The 20,477-nt window shown below is 46.6% G+C and overlaps 1 protein-coding gene across 2 annotated transcripts in view; it reads left to right on the plus strand.

The window, feature by feature from the left end:
• Window positions 1-346: 346 nt before the first annotated feature.
• The window catches only part of LY86 (lymphocyte antigen 86), a 71,494-nt gene continuing 51,363 nt past the window's right edge, over window positions 347-20,477 (plus strand). For both annotated transcript variants that reach the window (XM_063923096.1, XM_063923097.1), the window contains exon 1: window positions 347-570. In XM_063923096.1, coding sequence (XP_063779166.1) covers window positions 450-570 — 121 coding nt within the window. In that variant the 5' untranslated portion in view covers window positions 347-449. The remainder of the gene's footprint in view (window positions 571-20,477) is intronic.

Consider the following 20,477-nt stretch of genomic DNA (forward strand, 5'->3'; position numbering starts at 1 on the left):
TACTTCCAGCATGTCCCTAGCAGCTAACTGCACAACTGCTAGATGGACATTTGAGCTGTCTACATTATAGATAAGCTCCAGTTTCAAAACAACTTTGAATCAGCTACAAAAGAAATGTTTTAAATCAGTATATATCAAGAGCATGTGTTTCTGTATCAGTGTGTTCTTTAAGAACTTACACAGAAATATGGAAGTGAGAGTAATTATATGGGAAGTGAAACAACACTAGATTGAGGAACTAATATATACGGTAGTTGTGCATTCCACACCTTAACCTTATGTGAGTTTAAAAACTGTTACATACATGATTTTTCAATTCTAACTGCAATTCATTCACCACTCCATTGAACAGTGCAGCAGAATAGTTTAGCTCTCTAACAGGTGTTGCATGCAGAAATGGAAGTATAAAAACTAAAAGGCTGTTGTGATAAGGGCAACGACTCTGTACAATGAAGAATTTCATCTTCTTTCTGTTTGCTTTGTGCTTTCTGTGGCCAGGAGAAATGAGAGAATGGCCGCTACACACAATCTGTAAGACGAAAGACTTTGAAGCATATTACAAAAGTTGTGGTGAGTAGTTCACTGAAAATTGTTTTTCTTGCTTGCTAAAGATCACTGCATAGTCCAGACTATTGTCTTTAATAACTTTTGTGTCACGCTGGGGATAAGTTATAACACAAGCAATAGCGGCTTTTACCAAGGGCATGCAATGACGGAGCGCTCCCTGCTAACTCAGCATGAGCAAAATATTTTTCATTAAAACTACAACCTTTCTATGAGCTCAAATACTCACGGTGTACAACTATATTAATTCACTATGACACAAACATATTTTTTACTTCTATAGACAGCAAACTAGCTATGCTGTACCTTTTAAGCTATAACAAAATAAATAAATCCTATAATAAACAATACTTTGTTTCATTTTAACAGGAGATTTCATACGGCAAGTTACACTTTAGTCAGCATTTAAATACATGTGAGATGGAAATGTTGTTTATCTGATGTACACATTGTGCATTACACATCACATTATTACTACTTTTTTTCAGTTTTATTTGTCATTGTTAAGTAACTATCCAAACATCCACCTCCATACATCATGAACTACTCATGTCACATTATCACTAACATAATCATATCATAAAATTTCTGCCTTCCTTATGCAGCTCTATTCTCACTAACATAATCATATCATATGACGCTGATGCTGTAACATGCAGCCCTGTCCTCACTAACATAAGGCGCCCATAACTTTATTGTGATTACCTTAACCTTTCTTAAGCTAGCTTATCACTAAAATAAATTGACACAACACTGAAATAAAGACACGGACACGGTAGCTGGAGTTAAAGGTCAGACGATATTTATTGATCGCTGACCAACTCTTTAAACTATAATTGTAATTGAAATGGAATTAATTTAGATTGTGAACTTAAATTTAGATTGGAGGATGGCAAAGGAAAAGTCGCTACCAGATACCAGCTCCAGTCACCTAGATGAAAACCACCAAAACCAAGGAGGGGAGTACCCAGACCCCGCCTCCTTCCTGCATAACCCGCATTGTGCTGGCCTCACCACTCTTTTCTCTGGCAAACGTTCGGTTCCCGCAGGGGAACGTCTAAATGTCCAACCGCAAGAGAAGGACACACCTGCCGTCCTTCTAAAGAGGGTGCCCCACAATGACCACTTATGCCTGTTTGACCGCTGGTTGGTAGCGACTTCCCGCCACCAAAGGTTTACAAAACCGCCACCGCCATCCGAACAAAACAAGAAGAACAAACTAAGAACAAACTAAAGAAACCTAACGAAAAGGACCAAAAACATCTTCCAGGAAAACCTGCACTCCGTCCGGAGAAAGATGGACCCCATCCTCCTTGTAGAACTGCCGGTTACGCAGCACAAGTAAAGGATGCCTGACAGCTACTCCCCCTATGGCCCTAATGAACAGAGACACCGCCGAATTCACCTTCTTGCGAGCCTTCTCCAGAGTTGAGAAACGCACCGCACCCCGCCAATGAAGATGCGGAACTATCTCCGACCAAACAATACAGACTCCTGGCCAGTGACAACGAATTGCCACCAAATCCGCCTTAATGGACAAAATCAAATCTATGCCCTTAACTCGGCCCAAATCATTGCCACCTAAATGCAGGACGATGCAACTAGGGCGACCCCAGCTGCGCTCACGATGAAAAAGGATCTGCAACAAATCACCCCAAAGCATGCCCCTGACACCTATCCAACGCAACTCCCTAGATCCGAAAACATCAGCCGCCCTAAGAGCCATGGGATGCCTCGCCGCCCAAAACACATAAGAATGGCCAACCAGCCACACATGCTCCCCAAAATCAACGACAGCTGAAAAAGAAAAACACCCTAACATCAGAAATTTGAATACAAAACATAGATAATGCAATAAACAAAATAACCCAAGAGAAGGAGAAAACTCAAAAAACCTCCCGTGGACCTTAAGAGAACAGCCAATTGAAATTAGGCCCCCTCGGAGGAATATTTAAAAATTCACTTCACACCCTCGATTCCTGAACGGTAAGCGTTCAAAAACCGACGAGTAAACAAGTTTTTGGGTTAGCGCAACAGGCGCAACTACATCTTATCACAACGGACATAAGACTTATAGGAGGCAGACTTCCAACGGCCCAGCTCCCGAATAGCCGCAGGGGATGAGCCCGTAGCCGCTGCATGGGTAGCCGCCCCAATCCGAAAGGAATGGGTACCGAAGTCCGCCCCTCGCAGGCCAAGCGCCTCCAAACATTTCTTAAACACTGCAGCAAATTGAAACTTCGTCAGCGGGCCAGCGTGCGCGTGCACCAGCAACTGGTCGCCCCCTGAAGGCCTCAACCGGAGATACTCCTGTGCCAACCTCAGCGGGCACACACTCGCTTCCTCCCGGGCCTCCAAGGACACCCAGCGACCCCGACCTGTTTGATCTGTCTTGGACCGCACAATCCTACAGAGCAACAGGCCATCCTGCAGGCGCACATTCCCGTAAAGCATACCGGAGTCACGAGATGCCTTACTGCACGCCACTAACTCGCTCACCCGGAAAGCCCCAAAGAAAGCTAGCGCAAAAGCACATCTAAATAGAGCCACCTCGAACTCCGAGATCGCAATTTGAGGCAGCACACGCAGCAACTCCGTTAGAAGCTGCAACGTCACGGGTCTATGGGAGTCCGCGGGCGCCGGACGCATCCTAGCCCATCCTTTAAGCGCTCTGGAAAGGACAAAAGACCCGGTGGGGTCCGTCATCCCGCGGAGCCGAGAGTGAAAAGCAATGCCCGCAAGGGCAGCAGACATGGCCGCCTTTGACCTACCCCTCTGATAATGTTCCCAAACAAAGACCAGCAAAACGTCAGCCGGGGACTCACCTGTCACATCGTACCTACTTTGAAAGGCCGACCAATCACGCCAGGCCGCATCATACGCCCTGAGCGTGGAAGGAGCCAACGCACACCTGGCCAGAGCAGCTAACCCAACTCGACAATCTGCCAGACAGAAGGCGGGCACGGTAAACCCTCCGCCGCCGCTCCCGGAACCAACGCCCGGAATCTATCAAACTGGAACCGAGACAACGCATCCGCAATTCTGTTGTCGGCACCGGGAACGTGACGGGCCCTGAAATTAATATTGCGCCGCAAGCAAACTAACACCATATGACGCAACAGCCGCAAAGCCTGTGGAGAGGACGAACGCTGGTTATTGATAGCGTGCACCACCCCCAAGTTGTCGCAACGGAACGAAATGTCCCGATTCGAGAACTGACCGGCCCACAACTCAAGGGCAACTATGATCGGGAACAACTCCAGCAACAGGAGATTCTTGGTGAAACCCCGTGTCACCCAAGAGGACGGCCAAGCAGCAGCACACCATGCCCCGGCAAAAAACGCCCCAAAGCCCTGACTACCCGAAGCATCCGTGAACAACTGGATCAAACTGTTGGAACAACAAGGAGGAGGCCACAACACCTCCCTGTTGAAGGATACCAGGAAAGAAACCCAAATCCGCAAATCATCCCTGATCTCACGGGAAAGGTATACGGTGTGATGCTGCCGGACCGTCCCCGCCGTGGCCCGTTTAAGTTTGCGACAGAAAACCCTCCCCATGGGGATAAACCGACTTGCAAAGTTGAAAGAACCCAGCAAAGACTGTACCTGCTTAAGCCGAACCCTGCGCTTGCCTAAACAATCGTGAATTAAGCCCAACAGCTTCCGCACTTTGTCATCGGGGAGGCGACAACAACCCGCCACCGTGTCAATTTCGATTCCCAAATAGCTAAGGCAACTGCAGGGACCCTCACACTTGTCCTGCGCTATGGGAACTCCCAAGCTGTCGAACAAGGACCTAGCCACCGCCAGGATATCGCCACAGACCAAACTTCCCCCTGGGCCCATAAAGAGAAAATCGTCCAGGTAATGGGCCACCCCGGGTTGCCCGGAGGAGGCTTGGACGCACCAGTGCAAAAATGTGCTAAATCTCTCAAAATAGGCACAGGAGACCGAACAGCCCATGGGGAGACACCGATCCACGTAAAACTCGTCCCCCAATTTGATACCCAGGAAACGCAGGGAATCCGGGTGGAGGGGCAGGAGCCGAAAAGCCGATTCCACGTCCAATTTTGCCAACAGGGCCCCTGGACCACAGTCCCGTACCAAGCGCAGAGCGTCATCAAAAGACTGATAACGCACCCTGCACACGGCCTCGGGAATGGAGTCATTAACCGAAACGCCAGGAGGATGCGACAAGTGCTGTATCAAGCGGAACTTACCCGGGACCTTCTTGGGCACCACCCCCATGGGGGAGACACACAAGGAGGGAAGAGGAGGAAAAATGTAGGGCCCACACATGCGCCCCAAGCTGATCTCCGCGTCTACTTTCCGCCGGACCTCATGCGGGTGTTCGCGAGCCGACTTCAAATTCTGGCGCGCCACCACGTGCACCGAATCCGAAATGGGCAGGCGAAAACCATGCTGAAAACCCTCTAAAAGGAACAATGCCGCCAACCTGTCGGGGTATAAACGAAGCCAGCGACGCAATTCGGGCACTAGAATAGGGGAGGGGGCCTTATTTACCAACTCCACCGGCCTCGGCTGGGGCGGAGGGCTTACCGCTCGCTGCCGAGGAGCAGTCTTTGGCCTGGTGACCGGCCCCGCACAACTTACAGGAGTGGCGAAAACGACAATTAACGCCCCTAGTGCATTTCCCTTCGTTGTAGGCAAAACACTTGCCCTTCCCTGATGACCGGGAAACCGACACCACGGTTGCCGCGGGCTTCTTGACCGCAGTGTCCGTGGAGGGCTTGACCTGTTGGGTAACTTCCAACCACACTTCGACATCCTTAAACCCTGCGGGCAGAATGGGGTTGCCATCCTGATTACGACGGAATTTCTCGTCGTAATCCTGCCAAGCGAAACCCTTGGATTTTTTTAAGTACATGTCATGCACCAAAAATAAATATTTGACCAAATTGGGATACTCTGCGGGCCGCGATTCGGTGTAGCAAGCCGTAAAAACCAAGAAACCCCGCAACCACTGGTGAAAATTACGGAACGCACTCTCACCCATGCCCCCCGGCTTCTTAGCTGCCTCGAAAGCCTGCCGCATCTCATCCGTAAGGGTGAAGATGTCAACATACTTCCCCTTCCTAATTTTTTCCCGCATCCTCTTGCGCACCCCCCGAGTAACGGCCGTGTTGGGGGGTCAGAGGGAACCGCCGGCGCTGTCGCCTTTCGCGATTCCTTAGCCACGCGCCGCGCGATAAGTCTAGCCAGCTTACGCGGGCGCCGCGGAGAACCTGAAGAAACACTGCTAGTAGAGGTGGAAGAAGAGCTAGAAGAACAATGGGAAATAATAGCGTGCTCACCAGTGCCCGAGGAACCCGGAACAGCCTCGCCCGTTACACCCGACTCCGGCGGCGGAACGGTACCCGCCAATGCCGCGGCCGCGGCCCTCTCCGACCTCATGCCCCTCCGCGATGAAGACCCGGATCCATGTAGCACCTGTGAGGAGGAAACAGAAGGGACAACAGGCGCCGGAGAAACCAGCGCATCAACTAAAATGGGGGTAACAGGCGGGAGGGGGGGCAAAGCACCGTCGACCGACGTATGGGGGCCTGTGGGAAGAGGCGGGAGGGGACCTCTTATGGAGGGTGCCGAAACGGAGTGGGGGAAGGCATATCCGACCCCCGCCGCGCCACCCACGGTGTAGGCAGGACGCCACACGGGAGGTGGAAGGTGACCGACCGCCCCGGGAAATCCGGACGACCCCGCATGGAACGGAGAGGGAGCGGGGGCGGCTGCCAAAAGTGGGCCAACGGGTCCGCCCCAGCCGAGGAGGACCCAGCATACGAGCCCGCAAAGGTCGGGGGGGGGGGGGTACCGCAACCCGGGGGCCGCTGACCGACCAAGTGGGTTGGACCCCAAAGGCCGAGCCAGCAAAGTACGGAGAAAAGTGCGGCGAGGACGGCATCGTGAGCCCCAGGAAAGGCGCTCCAGACGACGCGGGAAACGCCTGCGCAAGCGGCCAGGGAAGGCCGCCAGGGAAAAATTACCCCCAGCAAAACCCTGAGGCGCGGCTATCGCCAGCGGAGGGCCAGATAGTTGGAAAGCCGCAGCAACCGACGACTGCGTAGCCACAAGCTGCACCGCACCCACCGTGCCGGGGGGAGGAGCCTGGAGCCCGATGCCCGGGGACGCCAGCGCGGGAAGATGCGGCACGTGTAACGAGGGGCCAAGTATCAAGGCTCCCGCTGCAAGATCCCCGGCCCCAGTCACACCCGTTCCTCGGAAAACCCCTAGGCCAGTCCCCACCACCCCATCCCCAATACTATAAGCGGGGGAAAACGCCCCCCCCCCCCCGCAGGGAGGGGCCCCACCGCATCCGTCCCGACCTGTGCATTGGAGGGCCCAAGAGCACCGTGCGGCCATACACCAATCACCCCCCTCTGGATTATATGCTCCCCCTCCCCCACCGCGGTACGGAGGCGGACGCCGGGTACCACGTGGGCGCCCGCGCCGCCATGTGGAGCCGCCGGCGGGGAGAGAAGGGGAGATGCGGTGCCGACCAACGCGCCGGGTGAAGGAGCCACCCGGCGCGCAGCGGGCGCCGGGGACGCCCGCGACCGTGGCCCGGCTGAGCCGCGCACCTCAGCAGCACTAGCAGAGCGGCCGCCGGCCGCACGGTCCTTACTAGCAGGGGCGCGGGCCGCAGCGGCCTGGCCCTGCCGAGAAACTGCTGCCGCCGGAAGCAACCACCGAGGGGCCACACTGCGGGAGCGGGCGCGAGGGGTGTCCACAGCCTCCATGAGGCGACGGGATGGGGGAGCGGAGCGGCGTGGATGCGGCATGGAGGGGCACAGAGCAAACGAGGACCCAACAGAACAATGAGGAAAGTAGGAGAAACAAGGGGGGGGGGCAGCAAATGGAAAACAATATCTGAAAAAACAAACAATATATAAGAACACAATTGAGCAGTATACTCAGCCTTCCTGGGCCATACAATAAGAAATGGCAAGAGGAAGTATGAGGCACATGACCCTGCCCTATATACTCTCCTGAGACCAACCCCTTACAGCCTGACTGACAACCCTCTGATCCTATAGGAAAAAACCCACCGGAAAATATGATCTGCCTAGCAACTGCTTAGTCATCACACAACCAATCACAAAAAGTTGGGCTATTATATGGCCTCAGGCTTATGCAGCCTTCAGCTAATCTAATCATATCATGATGCTGTAACATGCAGCCCTGTCCTCACTAGAGATGTGCACCGGACATTTTTCGGGTTTTGGTTTTGGATTCGGTTCCGCGGCCGTGTTTTGGATTCGGATGCATTTTGGCAAAACCTCCCTGAAATTTTTTTGTCGGATTCGGGTGTGTTTTGGATTCGGGTGGTTTTTTTTTTCAAAAACAGCTTAAATCATAGAATTTGGGGGTCATTTTGATCCTATAGTATTATTAACCTCAATAACCACAATTTCCACTCATTTCCAGTTTATTCTGAACACCTCACACCTCACAATACGATTTTTAGCCCTAAAATTTGCACCAAGGTCGCTGGATGACTAAGCAAAGCGACCCAAGAGGGCGGCATAAACACCTGGCCCATCTAGGAGTGGCACTGCAGTGTCAGACAGGATGGCACTTAAAAAAATTGGCCCCAAACAGCACATGATGCAAAGAAAAGAGAAAAAGAGGTGCACTGTGGTCGCTGGACGGCTAAGCTAACGACACAAACACCTCAATATCACAGGAATTATTTGTTCTACTCAATGGTATTATTGGTCCAAATCACTGGAAGAAAATGACAAAATCACTGAAATTATTCGTTCTAATCAATGGTATTATTGGTCCAAATCACTGGAAGAAAATGACAAAATCACTGGAATTATTCGTTCTAATCAATGGTATTATTGGTCCAAATCACTGGAAGAAAATGACAAAATCACTGGAATTATTCGTTCTAATCAATGGTATTATTGGTCCAAATCACTGGAAGAAAATGGAATGGATGGATACTTGCAGTGACACAGAGCTGCAAGATACAGCAATGGCCTACTGTACACAACTATATACTGTTGGGTCACCAAAATGCTGCACTGTAATACTATATATACTGCTCACAAAAATTCCGCACAGATATGGAATGGATACTTGCAGTGACACAGAGCTGCAAGATACAGCAACGGCCTACTGTACAACTATATACTGTTAGTCCCCAAAATGCTGCACTGTAATACTATATATACTGCTCATAAAAATGCCGCACAGATATGGAATGGATACTTGCAGTGACACAGAGCTGCAAGATACAGCAATGGCCTACTATACTACTATAATTATTATATAGATGACAGATATAAAGTTACATTGTGGGGGAATCCAGTATACGTTCTGTCACCAGGTACCAGTGAATGGCCACATCATGTATATAGGTGACACATATAAAGTTACATTGTGAGGGAATCCAGTATACGTTCTGTCACCAGGTACCAGTGAATGACCACATCATGTATATAGGTGACAGATATAAAGTTACATTGTGGGGGAATCCAGTATACGTTCTGTCACCAGGTACCAGTGAATGGCCACATCATAGGTGATAGATATAAAGTTACATTGTGGGGGAATCCAGAATACGTTCTGTCACCAGGTACCAGTGAATTACCACATTCATATATATAGATAACAGATATAAAGTTACATTGTGGGGGAATCCAGTATACGTTCTGTCACCAGGTACCAGTGAATGGCCACATCATGTATATAGGTGACAGATATAAATTTACATTGTGAGGGAATCCAGAATACGTTCTGTCACCAGGTACCAGTCAATGACCACATCATGTATATAGGTGACAGATATAAAGTTACATTGTGGGGGAATCCAGTATACGTTCTGTCACCAGGTACCAGTGAATGACCACATCATGTATATAGGTGACAGATATAAAGTTACATTGTGAGGGAATCCAGTATATGTTCTGTCACCAGGTACCAGTGAATGACCACATCATGTATATAGGTGACAGATATAAAGTTACATTATGGGGGAATCCAGTATACGTCCTGTAACCAGGTACCAGTGAATTGCCACATCATGTATATAGGTGACAGATATAAAGTTACATTGTGAGGGAATCCAGAATACGTTCTGTCACCAGGTACCAGTGAATGACAACATCATGTATATAGGTGACAGATATGAAGTTACATTGTGGGGGAATCCAGTATACGTTCGGTCACCAGGTACCAGTGAATGACCACATCATGTATGTAGATGACAGATATAAAGTTACATTGTGGGGGAATCCAGTATACGTTCTGTCACCAGGTACCAGTGAATGGCCACATCATGTATATACTTATACTGGTGGTCCCCAGTCCCCACAATGCAGCACACTGATCAGATATTTGCAGCACACTGAGCACAGATATGGAGCGTTTTCAGGCAGAGAACGTAGATATTTTCAGCACACTGAGCACAGATTATTTGCAGCACACTGAGCACAGATATTTGCAGCACACTGAGTACAGATTACGGAGCTTTTCAGGGAGAGAACGCTGCCACGTCCTCTCCGTTCAATCTCCAATGCACGAGTGAAAATGGCGGCGACGCGCAGCTCCTTATATAGAATACGAATCTCGCGAGAATCCGACAGCGGGATGATGACGTTCGGGCGCGTTCTGGTTAACCGAGCAAGGTGGGAAGATCCGAGGCTGCCTCGGAACCGTGTAAAATGGGTGAAGTTCGGGGGGGGGGGGGTTCGGATCCCGCTGTAACATGAAGCCCTGTCCTCACTAACATAATCATATCAAAACGCTGCTGCTGCAACATGCAGTTCTGTCCTCACTAACATAATCATATCATGATGCTGATGCTGTAACATGAAGCCCTGTTCTCACTAACCTAATCATATCAAAACGCTGCTGCTGTAACATGCAGTTCTGTCCTCACTAACATAATCACATCATAACGCTGCTGCTGTATCATGCAGCTCTGTCCCCACTAACATAATCATATCATAACGCTGCTGCTGTATCATGCAGCTCTGTCCTCACTAACATAATCATATCATGACGCTGATGCTGTAACATGCAGCTTTGTCATCACTAACATAATCATATCATGATGCTGATGCTGTAACATGCAGCCCTGTCCTCACTAACATAATCACATCATAACGCTGCTGCTGTATCATGCAGCTCTGTCCTTACTAACATAATCATATCATGACGCTGATGCTGTAACATGCAACTCTGTCCTCACTAACATAATCATATCATAACGCTGCTGCTGTATCATGCAGCTCTGTCCTCACTAACATAATCATATCATGACGCTGATGCTGTAACATGCAGCTTTGTCATCACTAACATAATCATATCAGGACGCTGATGCTGTAACATGCAGTTTTGTCCTCACTAACATAATCATATCATAACGCTGCTGCTGTAACATGCAGCTCTGTCCTCACTAACATAATCATATCAGGACGCTGATGCTGTAACATGCAGCTCTGTCCTCACTAACATAATCCTATCAGGACGCTGATGCTGTAACATGCAGCTTTGTCCTCACTAACATAATCATATCAGGACGCTGATGCTGTAATATGCAGCTCTGTCCTCACTAACATAATCATATCATGGCGCTGCTGCTGCTGTAACATGCAGCTCTGTCCTCACTAACATAATCATATCATGATGCTGACGCTGTAACATGCAGCTCTGTCCTCACTAACATAATCATATCATGACGCTGATGCTGTAACATGCAGCTCTGTCCTCACTAACATAATCATATCATGATGCTGATGCTGTAACATGCAGCTCTGTCCTCACTAACATAATCATATCATGACACTGATGCTGTAACATGCATCTCTGTCCTCACTAACATAATCATATCATGATGCTGATGCTGTAACATGCAGCTTTGTCATCACTAACATAATCATATCATAACGCTGCTGCTGTAACATGCAGCTCTGTCCTCACTAACATAATCATATCAGGACGCTGATGCTGTAACATGCAGCTCTGTGGAATATGTGAGCGTCCAAGTCCCGCGTACAAATCAACAAATAAAACCAGTAGTGTACACAGACGCAAATGGGCGTGTTACAAATACATTGAGGCCTATTGATGTTAGGAATATTATATGTTAGCGTCCTAATCCCATAGCCATTACGGCATAATCAAAACCAATAAGCTTATTCATCTGTCGGTAGCGATGTGTCCGAGTGGTGAAGTGTTCCGCTTCCCATGCTTAGAGTTCCGGGTTCAATTCCTAAAGTACGAATGCATGTTAGTTTCTTCCAGACACTTTATTATTATTTTTATTTTTGTATCTATCGTACTGTACTATACTTTCATATTCAATAGATGTATGCCCACAAGTTTTACATAAAGCAGGGCAAAGCTGCAGGAGCATTTCTACTGGAAAATATACAGCAGCAATGAGGATAAGGTTCTATACACTGTACGGTACACATACAATTCTGTAGCAAGGCAAACTCGATTGAAATGGCTACCACCTGTGACTCCTTGCCTCGTGGAAGCCCTCAGCTATGGAGCGAGCGACGGCACAGGTTTTGCAAGTTTCAGGGCAATGCTGAAGGAGTGTCACAATCCCCCTAGCTAAAATACACAGGGGCGATAGGGCTAGGGGAGCTCTATGCACTTTACAGTACACCGGACTCGAACTCATAGCAAGTTGTCAAAATGTGATGGTATGTTACTATAGATTAAAAAAAAAAAAAAGTAAAGTGTCAGAAAAAAACAAACATGTATTCACACTGTGGGAATCAAACCTGGGACTCTTAGCATGGCAAGCAGCACACCTCACCCCTCGGACACGACGGCTCATGACAACTGGACTAGCTCATGTGTAAATGTACTGTAAGCAGTGATCCCTTCACATTGGTTTTTGTGTAGGGGACTTGGACACTCATATTGGACGTTTCAGCAGATGATAGAATGAATACTTTCTGCATGACATGGTATTTAGCCAACACCTCCCCCCACCCCCATTCCGCTTCCCCCTTCTCATTTCACAGACAGGGAGGTCAGGTTACAATAAATTGGCAACACAGTACTAATGTAGACAGTAAGTTAATAAAGAGCTGATAAGAAGTGCAGACACAACTTCATACAATAGACAGGGAGGGAGGTCAGGTTACAATAAATGTGCAACACATTTTTACAGTATACTGTATATGAAAATCACATAGAGAACTGCAGTCGCATTGATAGGTGTGTAAATGGTACAGTAGCAGTGATCCCTTCTCATAAAGTACTGTACAACACAGATTCTCTATCGCCGATGATCTACACTACTGTGTTGCTCGAACAGTTAATTGCGTCAGGATACACTCATTTATATTTATTGGTATGCCTACGGGTGCTCATTACCTCTGTGTATTTTAGATAGCAGAATCAGATGCTCATGCAGATGTACCCTGATTTATGTGAAACCTGTGTGCCTCCTTCCACTGAATGTATTGCAATGGATTACAAAGAGAAAAAAAATTAATAAAGTGAATGTCAGGGGGAAAAAAAATATAGATTGGTACTTTGGGAATCCAACCCGGGACTCTCAGCGTGGGAGACGGGAGCCTTCACCGCTTGCCCACGTCGCTGCATAGAAGATACACAAGTTCATGTGTAAAAGTAAGGCAAGCAGCGATTCCTTTCCATTGGTGTTCGTTTATGCCGTTAGGGGACTCAGACACTCATATTGCAAAACACGGTATTTAGTATACTGTACATACTTAAAAGTCAATGAGCTACATTATTCCTCTCACACATTAGTTGCATCTGCATACACAAGTGTTTTAACATGTTCATTTGCGTCTGTATAAACTATTATTATTTTTTTACTCTCTCCGTCTGACCATTGGTCACCATCTGTGTGTACAGTATGCAGTACAGGACTGTATATTAACATTACAGTCATCACTGACCATTTGCCAGAGCTTATACTGTAGATCAATCCCCCGCTATTCAACCTAAAGTACTGGATCAGTGGAGCATTAGCCACCCAGTGGTGGAGATGTGTATTGCATGCTGAGTATGTAATTGTGCCTCAACGCGCCTGTCCGTGATTAAACTCAGCACCTAAGCTATCGCCTAGGCGTGACTAAACCTCCGTCTAGGCGCAGACACAGCCAAGATAACGGAGGACCCATCTGTAGATAAAAATTTGTTATTCAAAGCATAATATTTTACACATAGCAGTAATCACAGACATATTAACACAAAGACATTTATCTTATTCTGATCTTTTTCAGCAATATAATGTAACCATGCTCCACTATATTCTTTGTAAAATAATGAAACTTTTAATTAGCGCCAGGGGATATCTTGTTGTTTTTTTTAAATTCAGTAGGAACAGCATGCAAGGTTTGTAATGCTTGTAAAATTGTGGTATTCTTGAGATGAGCGAGTGGGGCAACATTCAGTCCAAGGGGTAGATTTGCTAAACTTCTAAAACAGACAAGTGGTAGTATTGCCCATAGCAACCAATCAAATTCTGTCCATTATTTTATAGGATGATATAGAGAGGTAATAGCTAGAATCTGATTGGTTGATATGGGCACAACACAAAGACAAAAAGAAAGAAGACTCTAAGTTGGTGCACACTGCGGTTAAAGAGGTATGGGCTCAAGGCATGCTGTAAATGTGTCCCAGGTCGGATGACCTGGTTAACACTGCACCCTTACCCGGGTCATTCCCGGGTCCGACCCAGGTTTGTTTGTTTTTTACCCGGGTTTTTTTGTGAGGTAGATGTTCCTACTACCCAAAAAACGGGTCGATGCGCGCTCCCATGCAAAACCCTGGGTTTTTTAAGCTAGTGGAAAGGTGGTATAAAACGGTACTCCATACACCTAACCAACTCTTTTTCATCAGACCAGCCAACCACCCAACTTTTTCAGTAGATCAGCCAACTTCTTTCCTTGTGATGTAATTTAAGTAGGTGGACAATGTCTGCTTATTTATACATATTTAAAAACACACACACACACACACACACACACACACACACACACACACATATTAAAACATTTGTATTTTCGTTTAGACATTTTTTTTTCAATAAACCATTTTTTTCTCTACAATTTTGTATAGTGAAATACAGGACAAAGCATGGCTTGGCTACCAAAGCACTTGGAGAACCGCAAGGGTCCCCCCGATTTGTAACCAGTACTGGCACGTTAGAGACCAGGGAGGACCCCAATGTGGGGCCCCCCTGATTTTGGGGAAACCAGCAATGGGCATTGACAGCCTGGGATGGAGGACCATAGAGAAATTCCCTGCAGCATGGCCTCCAACCAAAATGCCTCCAACCAGCCCCAGGCCAGCGTTTGCTGCAGCAGCGTTTGCATGCTGATGCCCTCTGCACTATGCGCACGTGCAGATGCCGCACTGCGCGTGCGCACACAGTGAGATGCGATGGCATCTCACATGTGTGAACACCTCTGCCCGATTGACAGTCAGAGGTATTCACGGGGCGGAAGGGGGCGTCGTGGCAGTGTTTTAGGCGCATCACGGTGGCATTGGGGGGGCACAGTCCAGACAAAGCTGGCCTGTCTGGACTGTTTGCGGGGCAGGCCGTGGCGACTGTTTGCGACCCAAAAGATGGCGGGTTACCACCTGCCTTAGCAGCTTGGATGCGCAGGCAGAGGGCAATCCTAAACATGAGAGAGCATCACCGTTGTGCAATACACTCACATGTTTGCAGGGGGGCAGCACCCGGCATGCGGGGCGGACTTGCCCTGTGCTGGGCATCCCCCCGCATGTCAGTGTGATGGGTTGTAGATGTGCGATTTTTCGGACATCTACGACCCATGCTGAATTAGGCCCATAGTTCCAATCAGTCAACTACAGTAGTTGGGTGGTTGGAATTATTATCCGTTAGTGTATGGTTGTCTTAAGACAGTATTGTTATTTATCATTTTCAATGTTTGTATATTTTTTCTTTAACATCTGTTGGAGAATTACAAAACCTGCTCTTTGGACACATTAACTACTTTGTAGACCTTCAGTATCAAAGGTGACAGGAGATATCAATAATGAGATCTTAAGACCTTCATTCCTTTTCCCGGAGGAACATTTCTCAGCTATGTTTAATGTAATTGGAAGCGTAAAAGTTTATTTGCAATGACATTTCATGGTGAACTTTTACAGATGTTTGATGCAACTCAGAGTGTGACCTCTGTATGCTTTTTCAGATATAGGATTTTTGCCATAATAACTTAATTCTTAATGAACCTTAGCTCCGGATATATTTTGCTAAAATGGAATTCAATTGACATGGGGTTTTTTGTGAGTTTAATAAATTCACAAGATTACTAATAAATTGTAAGCAGTTTTTACTTTTTTTTATTGTTTTATTATTCAAAATAATGTTTACATTCATGCAACATTACAGTATTTGTTTGTTTGTTTGTTTGACACATATAGGGGACAATTCATATGACGCATATACTTATATATACTTATAGTAGGAGTCAAATCATATGTCGCATACACTTATATACTTTATATATGCTTATAGTAGGAGTCAATTCATATGACACATATATTTACTGTATATATGCTTATAGTAGGAGTCAATTTATATGCCATATAGTCCGGAAATTATATTGAGACGTAATATCAACAATACCGGTTGCAACTTATTAATTCAGTTCTTAAAAGTCTATTTAATGTATCATATATGTTTTATGCTGCTGTAATAGCAACTTTATTACTATTTCCAATATCTTCTTGTGTTTTAACTTAATAAATTAATTTTAACATATGCTAACATCATCGAAACTTTTATATTCACTTGAATGGTCAGTGATACCAATATATATTATATCTATGTGTCTCTATCGCTGCTTGTTTATTTTTTCTTTGTAATGTTATAAACCACAACAAAGGTTTATTCAAGTAGCTGCTGAGACATATATTATATATATGATAGTGTACCTACTGTATTTATGAGAGTATACATTTATAATAAAATTTAATTGGTTGGTAATTATACCTTTATATTTAGGACAGCGCCTGGGTAAAGGTGTGCTTGCTACCTGTTTGACCAGAAAGTGCGTCCATGATTAAAGCCCTGACTCAACTTTATAGGCATCTACAGACGCAAGCACTAATTAGCCTAATATCAGGATGAAGACCTTAAGACTCAAAAATGGGCCAAGTTTCTGGAGCCTTCCCTCTCTCACCATCCATAACCCAAGGAACACTTAACTGGCTTTTACTAAAGCTCAAAACATTTACCCAGTCTGTTTTGCAATCACATACATTTTACGAGGGTTTTAAATCATATAGGTCAGAAACCTGGGACAAAAATCCAGTGTACAACCGTACCAGCGCTTTTATCACAATTGTTAGGTTAGAAGGTCCTCTTCAGATTCATGCAGGCTGCTCACATGAAATGGATGAGGCTGTACATGCACACTAGAGGATGATTCTGAGTCACTCACAATCTGCACGCAATGCTGATGTTCATGTAGTTAAACAAACTTTTTTAACTGTGCATGGGCAAAAATATCTATAAGGCCTATGATGCATGCATTACATAGCGTGTACCCACACAGGTGCTGCTACGATTGGTCTAGGCTGTATCAGAAGTGGGGCAGAAAAGTATGGGCATTTTTTGGTGGTGACTGGAAGGTGGCTAGAGGTGCACACAATAAATGTCAGTCTCACGGGCGTGTAATGAGAATGTCGTGGGCATGTCAATGCAAGTGGCTGCATTCACAGACGCAGGCATAGGAGGCCATAGTGAGATGGAGTAAATGCACCTGCCATAGAAACACTGGTATTACAGCGTGAAGAGATGCAAAGAGTGGGCATCTCAGTCTTTGAACATTCAGATACAGGTAACTACACTAGGGGAAGGACAGATGACAGTATTTGCATATAATTGCAGCTGCAACTCCTACAACAGATACAAGAGCCAATGTGTTGTGCTGGCCAACTGCCATCACCTCCTACCAAAGATCCCAATGTCTTGTGCTGGTCAACTGCCATCATCTCCTATCATAGATCCCAATGTGTTGTGCTGGCCATCTGCCATCACCTCCTACCATAGATCCCAATGTGTTGTGCTAGCCAAATGCCTTCATATCCTAACATAGATCCCAATGTGTTGTGCTGGCCAACTGCCATCATCTCCTACCATAGATTCCAGTGCCTTGTGCTGGCAACTGCCATCATCTCCTACCATAAATCCAAATGTGTTGTGCTGGCCATCTGCCATCACCTCCTACCATAGATCCCAATGTGTTGTGCTGGCCAACTGCCATCATCTCTTACCATAGATTCCAATGTGTTATGCTGGCTAACTGCCTTCATATCCTAACATAGATCCCAATGTGTTGTGCTGGCCAACTGCCATCATCTCTTACCATAGATCCCAGTGCCTTGTGCTGGCCAACTGCCATCACCTCCTACCATAGATTCCAATGTGTTTTGCTGGCCAACTGCCATCATCTCTTACCATAGATACCAATGTGTTATGCTGGCTAACTACCTTCATATCCTAACATAGATCCCAATTTGTTGTGCTGGCCAACTGCCATCATATCCTACCAAAGATCCCAATGTGTTGTGTTGGTCAACTGCCATTATCTCCTACCATAGATCCCAACGTGTTGTGCTGGCCAACAGCCGTCATCCCCTAGCATAAATCCCAGTGTGTTGTGCTGGCCAACTGACATCATCTACCATTGTTTTGAGCTGCATGTTGTAATAGTACCTGCAAACACATGTAGACATCTTCAGGTAAAGAATGACATGTCTCCATCACATGCATGGAAGCAGAGGAAAAATTAATGAGAGATCTAGACCTTTGTCAATATATAATAACACTATGGGAGGGCCCACATTAATCCAACATAACATCAAAAATAGAAATAAATGTTATTTATTTATTTTTATGAACAGTTTCTTATATAGCGCAGCAAATTCCGTTGCGCTTTACAACTGGACACAATTAGAAGACAAAACTGGGTAAACATAAACAGTCATAGAGGGAGGAGGGCCCTGCTCGCAAGCTTACAATCTATGGGGAAATAGGCATTGATACACAAGGATAGGTGCTATCTATTGCTTAGTTGTTCACCAGATTGTAAAGGTTCTTGATGGGCTGCATGATATCACATCACAGCAGTGATGAACCAGGTTCAGGGGAAAGGAGAGTGAAGAAAGAATATATGTGGGGGATGTGTGGACTGTACTGTGAGGATATAATTGGATAGGAGCGCTATGAAGGTAATGTGAGCGGTACTGGAATATGATAAGCTTGTCTGAATAGGTGAGTTTTCAAGGAAAGCTTGAGGGTATGAAGACTAGAGGAGAGTCTTATTGTACGTGTAGGGGCATGCCACAGAGTGGGTGCAGCTCGAAGAAAGTCCTGTAATCGTGCATGGGAGCAAGTAATGAGCGTGGATGAGAGACGTAGATCTTGTGAAGAGTGAAAGGGCCGGGTTGGGAGATATTTTGAGATAAGTGTAGAGATGTATGTTGGTGTAGTATGGTTAATAGCCTTGTATGTAAGTAACAATATTTCTGCTGCGGGGTACACTGAGCTCCACAAGTCTGGACAATGGGGTGTAGAGCAGGATCTTGATCCGAGGCACCAACAGACTCAAAGCTTTGACTGTTCCCAGAATGCACAGCGCCGCCTCCTATATCACCCCGCCTCCCAGCACAGGAGCTCAGTTTGTCAGTTGGTGCTGCAGTAAGCAGGCACTTAACAGAGGGGCTGCTCCAAGCATCCCTGAGAAAAGCTTTTTATGAGGTAAAAAGTGAAGACTTCAAGGGCAGCAGCGGTGGTAAATGTTTTGCTACTTTCACTGCTGCAGCTCCAGCTCTCCCCAGCGGCGCTGTACACTCCCGAGCGCTGGTTGCCGGGTACCTACAGTGGAGGCTCCGGTTTTCTTCATGTTAGACACACACGGCTGGGGCTCTCCAGGATCGACTGGCCGCGCTTCGTGAGGTGGTAAGTAGGTACCGCTCGCGGGACCCGGTCTTTATTGCGATCCGGCGCGGTCAGTGGGAGGCGGGCCGTGCGCGCTGGCGGTGGACACTGTGGCAGTACAGGCCATCCCACTAGATCACCAGGGCATGGGCGCAGGTCGGGTTTTCTCTCTAAACCACTTCTTATATCGCCCACAGTACCCAGTGGTTTTGCCAGCAAGGGAGATAAGGCTTAGACCTGAAGCCCCTCCCCCAGCCCCAGGGCGCCATTTCCCGCAAATGTTCCCGTCCTGGAGCTGCATATCTGTCTTTTCCTCACTCCCAGTCAGTGTCTGCATCGCCATTATCCCTCAGCTCACTGTTCCTGGGACTGCTTGGGCAAATCCTCCTATGTAAAGCCACCTGGTTGTCAGCGCTGTGCCTTTACATGACACTTAAGTATTCTACCTGCCTTTTTAGACAGTGATAGTTAAGAAAGAGTGCATTTAGTCAGGGTTTTATAGTACAATTACCCTGTGATATACATCCAGTTCTTACTGTGTACTGTTATATCTACTGTTATATAGCTGTGTAAGCTAGTCCAGTGCAGTATTATTGTTTGTAATAACCTCTGCATTGTACAAACTGTGACCTTCTGTGTGTGCATTTGATAGCTGAGTGTTGTCCATCTCGTGTCTTTCACTCAACTTGCTATCCCTATATTCTATAACCTGAGGGGGCTTGGTGCGTCAGGTGTTATCTAATATAGGATTTTCACAAAGATATACTGTACTACGTATTTTTCTCTGTGATTTGGTCACCATATCTCTCCTTTATCTCTGCTAGTGCTGACTACACTGCGCAGGGGTTTGGGTTTGGGATATTGTGCTGCTGATAATTGTACTGTGTTACCTCATACTGCAAGTTATATCATGTCTGCTTCTGAGGGTAACGGTTCTGGGGCGGAACACACTGCTGGTGTTGCTGAAGCCA

Source organism: Pseudophryne corroboree, chromosome 5 (assembly GCF_028390025.1).
Source record: "Pseudophryne corroboree isolate aPseCor3 chromosome 5, aPseCor3.hap2, whole genome shotgun sequence".
NCBI classification, from domain to species: Eukaryota; Metazoa; Chordata; class Amphibia; order Anura; family Myobatrachidae; genus Pseudophryne; species Pseudophryne corroboree.